Source organism: Mycteria americana, chromosome 4 (genome assembly GCF_035582795.1).
Source record: "Mycteria americana isolate JAX WOST 10 ecotype Jacksonville Zoo and Gardens chromosome 4, USCA_MyAme_1.0, whole genome shotgun sequence".
NCBI lineage: Eukaryota > Metazoa > Chordata > Aves > Ciconiiformes > Ciconiidae > Mycteria > Mycteria americana.
Window position 1 is genome coordinate 30,336,105 of NC_134368.1, and position 15,902 is coordinate 30,352,006.

The 15,902-nt window shown below is 41.9% G+C and overlaps 1 protein-coding gene across 1 annotated transcript in view; it reads right to left on the reverse strand.

Moving 5' to 3' along the window:
* Positions 1-15,902, reverse strand: part of TEC (tec protein tyrosine kinase) — a 52,860-nt gene that overhangs the window by 21,741 nt on the left and 15,217 nt on the right. The window contains exon 2 of the mRNA XM_075500028.1: positions 13,289-13,471. Within this exon, the coding sequence (XP_075356143.1) occupies positions 13,289-13,426 (138 nt within the window). The 5' untranslated portion in view covers positions 13,427-13,471. The remainder of the gene's footprint in view (positions 1-13,288; positions 13,472-15,902) is intronic.

The following is a 15,902-nucleotide window of genomic DNA, read 5'->3' on the forward strand; positions in this document are numbered from 1 at the left end:
CTTGGGAAGAATTTCAAGGGGAAAAAAATACAAACAAAAGTGAGAAGAAGAAAGTCTTAAATCCTGTCCTGCAAAATAAGAAACAGAATCCTTTACCGTGGCTTGGCTGCTCAGCAGATGCCAACCACCAGCACAGGAAAGACTGAAAAGCACCAAAAGAAATTCTCCGTAGTAGCACTGGTGCAACTTCCTAACCATGACTACAACACATTATCTGTAATTTACTCTTCTCCTGCAATTGAGAGGCAGTCAAATGTACACAATTACAGTTATGATACATTGCTGCAATCACATAAGGCAGCGATATAAATAAGAGTAAAGGACACAAAATAAATCAGCCAGGCCTCCATCCATATCAGGCCCTAAGTTACCTGCAACCTTTCAACTTTCAAAATAACTAGCACATAACTTCAGGTTCTTCAGACAAATCTCCTCTTCCCAGTTTTCCGTGAAGTCCTCACAGAGCTCTGAGTCTGGCCCTGAGAGGGGAGAAAACAGGGCAGAAATGCTACAACTGGGCTGGCCATTGCTCTGTCCACAGGGCAAGTGACACCTTTCATTCAGTCACCCCTCTAACACAGACTTCATGCCACCTGAACACTAGACTCGGACAACTTGAGCAAAGAAGGGAGGGGAGCCCAAGTCCACAGGCATCACAGGCAAGCGACCAGAGCCTCAGGACAGGACCTGAGACGTCACCTAGCCAAGGCACCAGCTGCTTTACCTGCTCTTTCAAGGTTCAGATGATGGAGTCCACAACTACAGAGCTAAGGGTATTTTTTTGTCTTTGAAGACTCCTGTCCATCACCAGTCCATCTCTGAGCTTTAAACACTTGCTGCTCCACCAACCCTTCACCACAGTCCAGGCTTTTGGCAACCTCATCCTTCCCGCTGTTCCTGAATCTCACAGGCAGGTCCACATCATCCTTGAAACTTATTGCCCCAAACCAGATGCAGCACTGCAGCTGATGCCTTATCTTCAGATTGTAAGGATTCACGGTCCCGTTTATTCATCCTAATGTAACATTTGCCTTTTTCACATTGACAGGGTATCATTGATGCATATCCAGCTTATGATTCACTATGAACTATTCTGTCACCCAGGTTTTAACTACTTATTCCCATTGGAATAGGAATTAGCAACTTATTCCCGTTCTGTATTTGAACATTTCAGCATTCCTGCCTAAACTTTTACCTTTTGCACTTGTCCACACTGAATCACATTCTACAAAATAAAAAACCAAACAACCAAACCCACCACATACCTAATCCCAATATACCACTTTGATTTCTAGACTTTTCTTTCAAAATGTTTGCAGCTCCTTCAAGTTTTATGTCACCTGAGAACTCAACAAGCTTCTATTTCAGCAACAATTTCAGCAACAACATCACTAGTGAAAATACTGAAATGCAAGACAGGACACTCCATTCACAACAGTCTTTCAATCTGAAAACAAGCCACCCATGTCTACTGAACACTGTACCAGTTTCCCATGTGTTCTGCAATCAGATTTACAAGAGGATTATATATAGGTCATTTCTAATGCTGACATCTGAAAATGTCTCATAGGCCAGTGCCAAAACCCTTACTGGGATAACACAGGATATCTGCTGCTCCTCTGCTACCCACGAGACTTGTTACCCCATGGCAGAAAGAACATAGATAAGTCTGAGATTTTTTTTTTTTGGTTCTTGTCAAATCTTTGTTGGCTGATGTGCAATTTTGGTATCTTCCAGACACTTTCAACAAGCCTGTTTTTTCCTAGCACTTTTCTGGAAATCATCTTCATGGCTTAGTTTCTCAGCTTCTCCTCTGCACTCTTTTAAAACTAGGCCTTCTCTAGTCTTCCAGAATCTCATTTATCTTCCAGCTCTTCCTTCTTAACACCTTTAAGACTCATCCATTCCTGTCTAGTCATAAGGTACATGTTCTCATCCATGCCTTGTCAGTGCCTCAACAACTACAACCTACACTTTTCAACTTCAACTATGTCTACTTTGTTCCACATCATAAACATCAAAATTCTTCTAGAAAGATAATTACTGCAGATCCTCCTTTATATCAGACTTTTCTTTTGGTAGATGTTATAGAGAACAGGGAATCATTACTGCAACATAATCAACTTTTACAACTCAAGTTTCTTTATGACTTGCTCTTTTCAAGTGAGTATTCCTGTGCATCAGTTAAGCTGCCTCCATTCACATGAATATGTGAATTAAATTATTTCTCCAATTTGAACAGCTTTCACTTGCATCTGCTTAAAATTTCCCCATCTGTGCCTACTGTTATCTGTCTTCTCTTGGGTTTTCAGCCAATATTTGGGGTCTTCCAGACCATCATCAATACAATAGTTCTGCTTATGAGCAAAAAATTTATTTAAAAAAATTACTTTCCTGAATCTGGGGGGAGGAGGGGAACGGGAACAGACAAACCAGGAACCAGCTTCATGGTTCCCAATGCCAATGCCTACTGCTTTCCAGTAGACCATCTATCCCAGACCTCTCTGTAAGATTTTTCTTCTCAGATTCTCTCAGCTGCTTTCGTCCTCCCATGAGGTTTCTGGGGCCTTTGCTGCAGGACACGGTCTTCTCATTCATTGACCTCAATAGCTCAAAATGCTGACAAATTTTATGTGGAGCTGCATTTTGTACAATTAATTCCTACTGTTTGATCTACCTGATTTCCTAAAGGAAAGCCGCCTCTTTACTATATTTGCTCTGAGCAGTGGGTAGCTACAAGTCCTAGCTCAACCCTCCTCTTCCCCAAGCTGCCATACAACAGGGGCGTAGGTAACTAATCTGTGGTAAAACTTTTCCTGGTTACTGTAACATCTCGTCAATGCTTTGCACTATGCCTCTACTCACTTGTTGGCACATCTTATGCTTTGATAAGCAGCTTCTCAGAAGGACTGGGTTTTTGCTATAAGTGTTCAGTGCTGTGGTGGGGGACTAGCAGCCATCACAAAATAAGTAAATCAATATAAATGTAACATGGCTTATATCATTTTTACATCTGTGTATTTACTTGAAGCAAGACTCAGCTTCCTACATTGCTCTTTCTCATCAGAGATGGGTATCTCTCAATCCCATTACTCTAGCTGAGCAAAGAGATCTATATGTAGGAATCACAATGCAGGTATGGCTATATCAACAAAGATGCCTGTAAGTTTGCTTGACAAACTATAACCTAAGGAGTATCCATTGGTCAGTCATCTACAATTACCAAGTCACTTGCTAATTCTCTGTCTTGATTTCTGTGTAATCAAGTGCAAAGAAAAGAAGTTAAAATTAACTATTTTCCTCATGCTGCTAACCTGTAAAAGCAATGGTTGTAGTCATTATAGAGGTATTATACAATTAGAAAGGGTGGCTACTCATATTCTGAGTTAGCGTTTAAATACAGATCTTGTGAAGAAGTTTGAAAAGCTCTCTGTTTCGTAATGTATTTTTACTCTTTAGTTTTTTATAAGAGGTACAAACACAATATTCTCTATCCAGATGGATGTGACAGGCATCATTCTAGCTGGGATAACTTGTTAACACATCGTTGTACTTCCTCAGCAATATAATTTATGCTGAAAATCACTGTTACAAGTTAATTGTTACATCTTTAATTTTATATATGTGTATATATATATATACGTGTGTGTGTATATATATATATATATATATAAAGCACGTGTGTGTGTGTTTTAATCTATCCTGACTGCACTTTAAAAATTTAGATTCATTCTTTTTCTGACAATGCTGGGAAAAAACTGTGTTTAATTCCATTAAAAACTGCTAAACAGTACAAGCTGAACCGATTTAAAGCCCCAACCTCTCTTAGAGACAGTTGTGAAGGTATGTCCCCAGTAAGTACAGCTGAGGGCTTCTACACAATTTATGTGGAAGTATATATCCACTTTGGTTTCCTAGAGGGGAAACAGCAGCCAACTCACAGTCCTCTTCCAGGTCTAGCTGGAATAAAGTTATTGTGCAAACTTGCAAGTATTTTAAGAAAGCTCCATCGTTACTACCTATGACTTGGAACAAAAAAAGGCTCTGCCAATCTACTCATTTCAGAAGCTATTTATCTTACATTAAAAAACAAGAGTAATCAGTGAAGTGATCAGAAGCATTTTAATACTGAATTGTGCTTTCATTTATATAAAGAATTAAATCACCTATGCAGTGACTAAGGAAACCATATAAATCAGGGTAATTAAGTTAAAAATAATAAAGGATAAGCACTATAGGAATAAACAACAGTAGAATCGATAAGCATTAATGTTCTGTTAAAAAAAATGAAGTAACTAGCATAGCTTTTTGGAACTCTATAATGTTGGTATGCTCCAAAGGAAGTATTTGCACAAGGTTAGTGTTGCAATTAAGCTACACAATTTTACCCTGAAACCTGCAGCTTTAGAGTGGGCCCCAGAGCTTTTAAAGTTATTTTTCCTTCCTTAAAATATCACCACGGTAATTTCAGTAGCTTCTGTCTCCTCTCTATTCAAATTACAAGAACCAAATGCAACTCTTGCAGAACCTTTTTTCCTTAGGAAGAGATTTTCAAAATTAGCAACCCCCACAAATGTTCAAGTTTTTATTCTGTTTTTTCATTTATATCCTGGTTGGATTTTGTTAGTTGTAACGGTTCTTCTGTTTATGCAAGACAGTTTTCACACAAGTCTGATCCTGATGGCAAATACCACTACTGCCAGTGAAGACAAGAGCACTCTGCACCTCCCAAGATCAGCTCATCTGAAAGCTGCCTTCTCCTTGACTCCACAGAAGCATCCTTCTAAATAAGACTTTTTTTTCCCTCTGGGCCCATTATTTGCTTTCTCTGTAGAAGCAAATGGTTTCGGTATACTAATAAATAGGTAAGTGCTGTGCCTACCCCAATATCCTCTGTGCAGCCCCCCCAGAGCTAATGGGTATTGCAGCACAGACTCTCCCCCATTTTGTCCTCCCTCTAACACCACAGACCCCCATTCACCCAAACACACCCAGGGTAACCATAGGGACCAGAACTTAGCCTATACCTTTTGAAAACGCAAAATCTAATGTAAACCGTTTATTGCTGTAAACTGCAATCCATACAGCGAACAACAACAAACAATAAAGATGCTAAAGCTTAAAGTAATTTCATAAGCTCATACTCAGCTTCATGCTCAAGGTCAGTGCAAGTTGCCGTGGGCTGGAAAGCTTAATGTGAGCATGCCGCGCCGTGCGTGGGAGGGCAGGAGCCAAATCACACACATCAGCACACTTTTAAACTAAAGAGTATCACTGCTAAGCAAGCTGAGAGAGAGAGAAATACCATGGTGAGAGGGAACATTCGATAACTCCAATAAATATGAGGATACTAAAAGTCTGCACACTGATAACAATTTATAAAATTATGACCGGATCTATGTCAGCTCTGTGGAAGCACCACACTCACATGAAACATCAGTGTGAAATTTTTCAAACCAACAAACTAGCAGGACATCTCAGTTGCACAAACCAGTTCCTTTCAACTACTCCAGTGACGAGAACTACTTTTAACACCTACATTTATTATCTTGCCTTCATCTCAAAGAATTTCCCTCACCTAAAATGCCATCTAGAGCAAAAACCTCTAGTCTGGCAGCACTTTTAGTTCCAGTGAGCTGCTCTGTGAGCATGAGCTAACTAAAACTTGTGTGAACTAACTAAAACATGTTACCTGCTATCATGGCTATTCTGTAATGCAGCAGTAGGCCTGCTCCAGTCAGGGCCATCGGACTGCCCTAATGTCTTCTTCCAGTTCAGAGACATCTTCTGAACATTCATTGAGAAAGAATTCATAAAACTTACTGCCACACAAGGAGAAAGAGGATAAAACAAGAGTACTTGGTGGGCCACTCTGGTGGACGCGATAGCTTGAATGGTATTTCTGTGTGGTTTGTCCTGTTGGCTAACTCAAGAGGAATAAAAGATGGTGTTCCTTTCCATTACAACTGTTCAGCTGATATTTACTGAAGTATTTCCAATTTCAGTGGTAAGGTGGACTCCTAGATAAACACTAAGGTTTGATTTTCCAAACAGAGTCAGCTGAAAGTGTGAATGCACCACACCTTTGAAAATAAACTCCAGAGCACTTTAAGTTGAATATGCAAGATATGAGGCCACTTTTGCCAGAAAATGGCCAGACGTACCTAGGGCCATGCATACATGAAGTTATTTCCACAAATGCCTCCTTGGATTTCAGACCTGCACTCCCTTCAAAATGAAATTAGCAATTTGGAAAAAGTCATACTAAAACTTTATCTACATTTTTGCTGGTCAAAAATACAAAAAACCATTCCAAATTAGATTTTTTTTTAATTACTGCATTAAATATTTGATTTTCAGAAAAGCAGGTTTATTTCAAAATTGCTTAACTTTGCTTATTAATTTCCTACAGATTAGTATTTTTTGATTTCTTAAAAGAAAATAGTTCAGGCAAATGAACAGAAGCATACCTGAAGTAGTATGCTGAGCTTTCAAACCACACAAAATTGGGAAGAGATTTCCTAATAAAATATTTCACGCTAGTGTTTCCTCACTAGAACACGACATGCCTTTGCTATACAACCAGATTACCTGGAGAAGTTATGCTGCAATCGATGACTCCAGCTGACACCAGTAAGCACAGCGCAGGAGTCCTCAAGAGCAAGGGCCAGTTTACACAAAAATGCCTACTACCTCGCACTTCCAAACCACTGTAGTTATTACTGTAAGTTTGTTTAAAGCAGGCTCAGTAAGTCTACAATGCATATTTGAGAACACTGTACGTACCCTAAGTCTTTATGACTGTAGCATATTCAGTTCTATAGCACATCTCCATACTCAGAATAGGAAGACGTGATAGACTGAATTTATAGCTGTTATTGCTGTTTAGCTATTAATTGGCACGCTCCTGTGCTTGCCATGGGGCTTGCTTGCCTTACTGTATATTAGAGTCTAGTGCTCGTTAGTGGCTGCTTTGTGCTTTTGCTGCTTGCCGTGCTGCTGTACTGCTGATCATCTTACTCTGCTGTGCCTGGGAACATTTTGATAACAGCAATGGCAATGTGCCTGGGCTGGCAGATGGCCAGGGCATCGCTGCTGTCTCTGTGCTGCTGTACTGGACAGGCTGGAACCCCAGCGTGAACTCGAGTCAAAGGGACTGTGACCTGTGGGTGAGTCCACACAGGAGCAGGACACCCTGAAGCATCTGTGGCTGTGGATAAGCCCATGCCAGAGCAGGTACATCTTGAAACGTCTGTGGCCATGGTTATGTCTGTGCCCCAGCAGGTATACCTCTGAAGGGATTGTGGCCCAAGGATAAGTCCACGCGGGAGAAAGTACACCTCAAAGCATCTGTGGCTGTCGATAAGGCCATACTGCAGCAGGTACACCTTGAAGCATCAGTGGCTGTGCATGAGGGCATGCTGGAGCACCTCAAAGTGTGTGGCATGGATAAGCCCACAACAGAGCACATACAGCCCTGGAGGGACTGCAGCTGTGGGTAAGGCCATGTTGGAGCAGGTTTACTTCTGAAGGGACTGTGGCTGTGGGCAAGGCCACACGGGAGCAGGTCTATCTCTGAGGGCATTGAGGCCCATGGAGAAGGCCATGCTGGAACAGGTGCACCTCAAAGTGACTGTAGATAAGTCCATGCTGCAGCAGGTATACCCCTGGAGAGACTGTGGCTCATAAATAAGGCTCCACCTGGAGCAGGTACACCCCTAAGGGACTGCAGTCTGTGGATAAGTCCAAGCTGGAGCAGGGGCAAGGGGAGGAGTTCATTGCAATGTTAAACCCAATGGTCTAGTCCAAAGAGACCAGGGGTGGAGATTGCAATGGAAATACCTTTAAATTGTTGTAACCCAGGATTTGAGTTGCATGTTATGGGAATTACTATAGCAGGAACCACCTGAACCAATGGAGTACAAGCCTTACAAGAAGCAGTGCAAGTGCAGCAGTGACCTGACCTGAGCTGGCTTTGGTGCCCAGTAACTCCATGCAACACACCACCTCTCCTCTCCTGAGTGACCACTATAACAGATGGAGCCCAAAGTCATGGACTAAATGAACTCAGTGGGCACGTGTGGACATTTTAAAGACATTTTACAGGGGTGGTCCATAGACTAAGGGAATGGTATCTGTGTATTGTATCAAAGGATGGGAAGGGGGTGGTTGTGGCTAACGAGGATGTATTGGATAGTGTGGGACCTGAGCATGATGTAAATGGTATGGAATAAGGGGTGGAGAATGTGCTGGTTTTGGCCAGGATAGAGTTAGTTTTCTTCATAGAAAGAAAGTTGCCAGCTGGGGTTAAACCACGACAATATTTTACCTCTTCCCTATTTTTATACATTCATGATCAGTACTCTGTGCTTGGAGGCTGATTAACTTATTTCTTACTATGGTGAGTTTTTGTCTTCATTACAAATGGAATCCATCACATTCAGATCTCATCAGCCGCTTTTGCATCATTAAGGAAAAAAAAATACAGAAAATACTCCTTCCAACAATGACAGCTGATAAACCATTAAAGGCTTCATGAAACTTCAAACATTAACTCAGCCTTTTATATGCTTGTAATTATTGTTAGTCCAATATTGCACAATAGTGCAATAATCGCATTTCCCCAACATTTACACTTACTAATTCACAGAATTTATGCCAAAAAAAAAGAAAACCAAAAGCCATCTCCAGCTTAAACAAAATATTCCTCTTTTCTGACAACATTAAAAATTAATCTCCATGATGCTTAAGGCAATCAGGTATCAATAAAAAAAAGGTATCTTTATTTTCAAGCTTTTTAATGTCCATCTTTTTAACCAACCTTAAGGTGATACATCTCCCATTTTTTTTTACCAAACAGCATAATGCCCAGAAGTAGTTAAGCCATAAAAGCCATGGTCCTATTGGCTTCCTACACAAAATAAGTTTCCCATGACATAACTCATAACTGTAGAGCTTTGCACAGGTGACCTAAAACAGGACTCTCCTTCCTCAGGTTTCTGTGCTTTGAAACCAGTCTTGAAATTCAGCCTCTTTACTGATTCTGTAGTTATGCTTCATCGATAGTTCACACACCTCCTCCATGACCTACAGTCCAACAATATTTCTAAGTGCAGAAGCTACATTTTTCCTTCTCATGGCAGCAGTGCAGCTCCAGCTTCACTGTAGGCACTTTGTACCATGACAGGGTGCCTAAGCTGCTTGAAAGCACGTATAAAATGGACTTAAACAGGTTATAAGCAAGTTTAAACAAGATTTTACCCTGTTGCTAGTAGTCATGAGATAATTGTTTATTGCTCCAAGTAGGTATATGGCACTTTGTCAAGACATAGGACAGAAAAAAATAGAGAAGAGTGTTCCTATAATGTGCAGTTTCTGGTCAAAGAACAAGTGACACCCCCCCCCCCCCAGCTGCATAGAACAGGTCAATTAAATCTCTCAGCAGCATTTACAAGAACAACATTTACTATGGTTGACTGCTTTCCGTTGTCTTAAATGTTCCACTTGTGTCACCAGACATACCAAGTATATAATTCTGTTGCCTTATTTACCATCCCAACTTGCCCACGCTTTGAGTATTGACTAATCTGGTTAATGAGATTTAATTTAATCTTTTTTTTTTTTAAAAAGAAGTGGTATGACTATTCACATGACCACAAACCCTGGCTTCTTCTTGAACTCTCTCTACTGAATTCCCACAGAAGTTAAAATGGAAAAAACAAGAAAATACTTCAATTTGCCAGTGACCACACTGGGAATCATATACTTGCCTAAAGCAGAACTCAGCCACCCTTGGCAGAATGCTACCACTGCAGTTACATGATAAAAATGAGGGTGTGGGATCCTCTTGGCTTAGGATTGCCATGCTTATCTTACCAATCTGGACTTTGAATATTGCCAGCCCCGAAATGAGATCAGTCCGTACCTATCCTCTCATCTGTCATATCTTTAAATTCAACCAGCATACACAGTAGTCACATTTATTTCAGCAATAAACCTCCAACTATTCAGATGGGCCAGAATTATTTTAGTATCTAATAATTTTTTTTATATAAATTACTTCAGCCAGAATATACAACTGTCTTACTGTAAACACAAATTTACAGCCACCATCATTGGCTTAAAAAAAACCCAAACAACTGAACAACTGATAAAACCCCAAACTTTTTCCATTTCAGTTGCCCAGTGACACAAAGGAGTAACTACCACTGTGTCAGAGACCTTAGTCACACAGTAATTTTTTTTTTTCCAAATAGAGACCAAGTATTGCTGACAAAAATATTCAGTGTGCCCCTCTAAGATCAGAGCTCATTATTTTCAGACAATATTGTTAAAATAAAATAAAATGCTGATTAATGTTTAAAAGAACCTAAAGTGGGAGGAACAGTGAAAATGAAAAGGGTTTGAGGTTGGAAAGCTGTGTGTTACGGCTGAGCCAGTCTAACAACCTGCTGATGTCAACAGTAGGAACATCCTGTCCTCCTCCACCACCCGGCACCGCCTCTGGCGCTTGTTAGATCCTGCACCGAGCTAACGCAGCTTGCTAACCCAGCAGAACACTAATCCAGCAAAAATAAAAACAGCTCGAATATCTTTCTGCTGATGCTAGCAAGTTTGTTTTCAGAGCAGTATATGGATTCCAAGAAGTGCCAGGACCAATTCAAGTGGATGGGGAAGGACTGCAAAGGCTAGGGCAGGGAGGAGATGGACTTGCCTCTTCCAGCAGCAAACTGCTGGGCTAGCGTAGGTGTAATGTATATTTTCACTCCAACAGTCCTTATCTCAGGCTGGAACATTTTAAGGAGTTACTGCCTCCACAGCTGAGTACACTATGGGCACTCCTGCTCCATCTCACTACACATAAAACTGATAGTTTAAAGCCCCTCTCAGACAGATCCACCAGTCAGTCTCCTGGAGGGTATTTTAGCTAGAGGACATTCACCTGCAGGGGAAAGGTAGAGCTGGAAGAGGAAAGCTGGATGTGGTACCTTCTTAAAGGGCAACAACTAGACCTGCAAAACCTGTTAGTTACCTTTCTATTTGACCTGAATGTGATCTAGCACAAGATAAGCATGCAAGACATGTTTTACAGGGCTTTTTAATCCCCCACCTATTTATTCCAAGGTGGATCGAAAACTGGCTGAACAGCCAGACCAGGATGGTGGTGAGCAGTGGCACAAAATCTAGTTGGAGGCCAGTAATTAGTGGTGTACCTCAGGGGTCAATACCAGGTCCAATTGGTTCAACATCTTCAGTAATGACATGGATGATGGGGCAGAGTGTACCCTCAGCAAGTTGCCTGATGACACCAAACTGGGAGGAGTGGCTGATACACCAGAGGGTCATGCTGCCGTCCAGAGGGACCTCCACAGGCTGGAGAAATGGGCTGACAGGAACCTCATGAACTTCAACAAGGAAAAGTGCTAAGTCCTGCACCTGGGGAGGAACATCTCCTTGCCCCAATATATACTTGGGGCTGCCCAGCTGGAAAGCAGCTTGGCAGAAGAGGAGCTGGGGTCCTGGTGGACGCCAAGTTGAATGTGAGCCAGCAATCTGCCCTTGCTACAAAGGCGGCTAGTGGTATCCTGGTCTGCGTTAGACAAAGTATTGCCAGCAGGCTGAGAATGATGATCCTTCCTATCTATCCTATGGTGGGGTCACTCCAGGTGTGACCCCACCTATCCTATGGTGGGGTCACACCTGGAGTCCTGTGTCCAGTTCTGGACTCCTAGAACAAGACATACATGGAGCTACTGGAGAGAGTCCAGCAAAGGGCCACAAAGGTGATGAAGGGACTGGAGCATCCCTCCTATCAGAAAAGGCTGAGAGAGCTGGGACTGTTTAGACTGGAGAAGAGAATGTACAGGGGAGATCTTACTAATGCATATAAATGCCTGAAGGGAGTGTCTGAAGAAGATGGAGCCAGGATCTTCTCAGTGGTGTCTGGTGACAGAACAATACTCAATGGGCACAAACTGAAACACAGGAGGTTCCTCCTGAATATCAGGAAACACTTTTTTTACTGTAAGGTGACTGAGCACTGGCATAGGTTGCCCAGTGAGGTTGCAGAGTCTCCATCCTTGGAGGTTTTCCAAAGCTATCCAGACATGGTCCTGGGCAACTGGCTCTAAGTGGCCCTGCTTGAGCAGGGGGGGTTAGACCAGATGACCTCCAGAGGTCCCTTCCAACCTCAACCATTCTGTGGTTCTGTGGTCTCATTCTTAGTTCTTGACTGTGTCCAAGCTATATTTAGAGAATGGCAACTACAATAGTCCACTGTGGTCTTGAAGCATGGTAAGTGAGCTCAATTCTGCTGCAAGCACAAGCTCTGTCAGAGAAACATGGTTAGCAAGCCTTAGCTCTCCTGTACCCCCTTCCTTCAGAGGTAAGACAGCCAACACCAGAGGTTGCAGAGTTGTCTCCATTAAGTTTATTTGTTGAATGGCTTCCCAGACCATAGAGAATGCTCCACTAGCTACTGCAGCCATTTTAATCCCTTTCAGCACTGTGAATCTGTAAAGTAGCCTCAGTTAAGCAGAAAATCTGGCCCCCCTGCACTAAAAGATATGACAGGGCACTCCAGGGGCAGGTAATCTTGATGAAACAGTCTGGAGCTCATTTGAAAAATGCTGGTCTGAGGATTTGCCTAGTTTACACTATTGACTTCTGGTGTAATTGAATTTACATAAAGTGGTAACAGCAACGAGCTGTTAGTCATGCCAAAAATAAACTGCTTCCAGCTTCATTTCAGTCACTAGGTTACATGATCTACTCTAATGGATCTCATCTCTAGTGAACTTGGTCTGCAATGCACTGCTCCTATCAAATGCTCTTTCTCCTGTTTGACTTCGGTTAATTCCCAGATGTGAAAGTAATGGCCTTCAGAGTAAACATGGCCACAAGTAACTACGACTAAGTTCTTCCACCTTTTCCCCACTTTGTCATAGCAGTGATGTTTCATCTCTCTGGAGAGAGAAAGAAATTGGCTTTAATGACCAGCTATAAAAGCTGTTTTATCTTATTCCTGGCATCCCGGCTATGTACTACTGCTCTAAGTAAGAACCAGTTCACATTGACTACCAGATAAGTTATCTACATCTCTGTAAATCTGCATTATAAATAAGAGAAAAGAGAAACAGCAGCTCATGTTCATTGCCACTCATGGCCATTGCTCCCATCCACTCCTGACAGATATATATATGTATGATATACGGTAGGAAAAAAGCCAACAGTATACAAAACCAAAAAGGAACAAAGGCAGTCTATAGTATAAATCTGCGTCTCCTACCTCCGCTCGACCTTCGTAATATGTTAGCATAGACTTTGTGAGTACAAAAAGCCTCTCTTTGTAGTTTAACGGAGAAGTCCTCTTCTTCTGCTGTGATCTTTTAATCAAAATCTCTTGTAGGATAGTAGTTGTATTCATTTCAGCCACTTGTCACCTCTGGTTTTAGCCATTGAATATCAGTTCCTGTGAAGGCAAGAGAAAAATCATTATGATCTCTTTAGCAGATCACAGGTCTGGAGATTTCTGTAGTAAAGAGAGCTTCTACTTATAAATGAAACTACCTGAACATACAGAAAGCTGGAGCTCACCCCAGACATCTGGAAATTTACAAAAGTTAATTATTAGACAAGAAAGTTCAAGCTTTGCTCAGCTGAGGGCTGCACTGGCACCTTCCCAGGAAGCCAAAAGCTGTACCTGACTGGGAGGAAATAAGGGACACCGCAGGCTAGGTCACAAAACATGGGCAAGAAGGCCAAAACGTGCTCCAGGCAAACAGCAGCGTACAACTGCTCTTCACCACAAAGCCCTAATGTCTATCAAAGTTTTAATTGCTAGGGCCTGTGCATATACAAATGCCATTTGCAAAAATGTTTGTTATACAAAATTGAATATGGATCAGTAAAAGTCATTTTGAAAATTCACCCCAATTACATTAATGAAAACTTTCAGACACAAATGGTCATTTAGAAGATGTCAATCTGAGAACAAAGAATTAGAGCTTATTTTTCAGAAATTGCTAAGTATATGCCCTCCATCTTCTATTTAGAAAGACTTCATGCTGACCATCAACAGTCTAAATCATTCACTTTTGACAGTTCTGGTCGCTCAGTAACATTGAGCTGCTTTAAAGTTTTACACCACAATTGATACCTGTAAGACGGACTTAGGAGTACATAAAGACAAACGCACCCACGGTTACTTGGTTTGCAAGTCTGGCTCCAGAGCCCTGCCAGACAGAAAGTGCCAGGCAATCTCTGTTCTTTGCAACGATGCCAGCTTAAGCAGAGCTGACCTCCTCCCTCATCTGCTCGCTGCCGCCCTGCCGTGCCACTCTGCCTTTTGTGGGTACGAGTGTTCCTCCCGCTGGGCTGGGAAGCGGGCTAGGGAAGGGATCCCACCAGACATTTCATCACGCAGCAGACTGCTGCCTGTGCAGACGTAACACATGAGGTGGCACGGAGGCAGGAATGAAAGGTGTGGGAGAGGTTGTAGAGAAGCTGTTCCAGAAACCTTTCCCCCCCATTACCTTTCCCTTTGCTAGCTTTCTGCCAGACCTGCCCGCTGCTCTGCCTGGCCCCCGCCTCAAGCCACGCTCCGAAGCCAGGGCACGCTGCAGGCGCAGGCCTCCACCACGGCTTGGGCTAGAGCAGCAGGGCTGTGAGCTGAAGCCATGGCTTGAAGAAGGAACAGCAGCATCTGCTGAAGCACCCGTGACTACGAATATCTTCTCAGGTGTGCGTATGTGTGGAGGGGGTGGGGGGACAACCCAAGCCCAAGCCCTAGGTAAGCACTGCAGATCTCCGTACCAGTGGGAAATTACCCTCTAACCTATTAAAAAAAAAAAGCACAAGCTTTTTTCACCTCACAGGGCTTAATTTATGCACCTATTTACTACTTAAGAGCATTTCAAAATTCACTGGGGAAATGCATGTACGTTTTTCTCTGTGGCAACATAACTTCAGCATGGACAAAATAGCGCATTTCACAGCACTGTGCAGAGAAGCTTGAAAAGCCACAGCCCTCCTTGCACCATTACCTAACAAAAGTAAAGTTTAAATAAAATTAGATGCAAACAAATTCACTTTAGTGCCTCTTCTTTTGCTTTGAGCCCAAACATGTCATTGTTTGTTGTGACAGTACATGAAATGACACCCTTTGCCTTCCAGTCTAGTCCCGATACCACGTTCCACTCCCTGTTTTGGCCAACTAAGCTCTTATATCCCACACTCCTGCCATTTCACACAGCTGGATGTAGTTGTTCACTGCTTTAAAATATCCTTTTCTTTTCAAGGTATACCTCTGCATATGCTAAAAAAATTAGTCTGTGGTTTACATGGAACTACAAAATAAGACCAGGTTAGGATGCATAAGTAAAAGACTATAATATGATTGGAAATGGTTATTATTATTAATCTCTTTTTGTTTTTCCTCTTCTGATGCATGCACATGCATACATTTTGTTGGTCATCTGTCACACTGCATTCCCTGGAAGAAGATAGATCTTGTTTTACTTAGTAATTGTCCTGAGTGCATTCTTTAATTACTGAAGCTGCCCAATTTTGGTTTATTGCCCTTCTAAAAATAAACTGGCAATCTTAAAGGTAATTGCAGAAGGAAGGATACTACCATGAACTGAAAATTAAAACATTGTTCAAGGAATTAAAGTCAGCATTAACTTTCAGACCAGCTTAATGCACACGAAACTGTAAGGGTTCCCATCACAGCCTCTCCCATTCAAAACAATCCTTCTGTTCTCTATAGTACAAATCCTCTGCTGGCACTTAAGAAAAACATAATTATTATCCATCTCAGAAATTGTGATCTCAGAGGTCCCCAGTGCTACACTAGAGAGCACAAAAAAGATCCAAAATTAACTATGATTTCAAATCTCAAT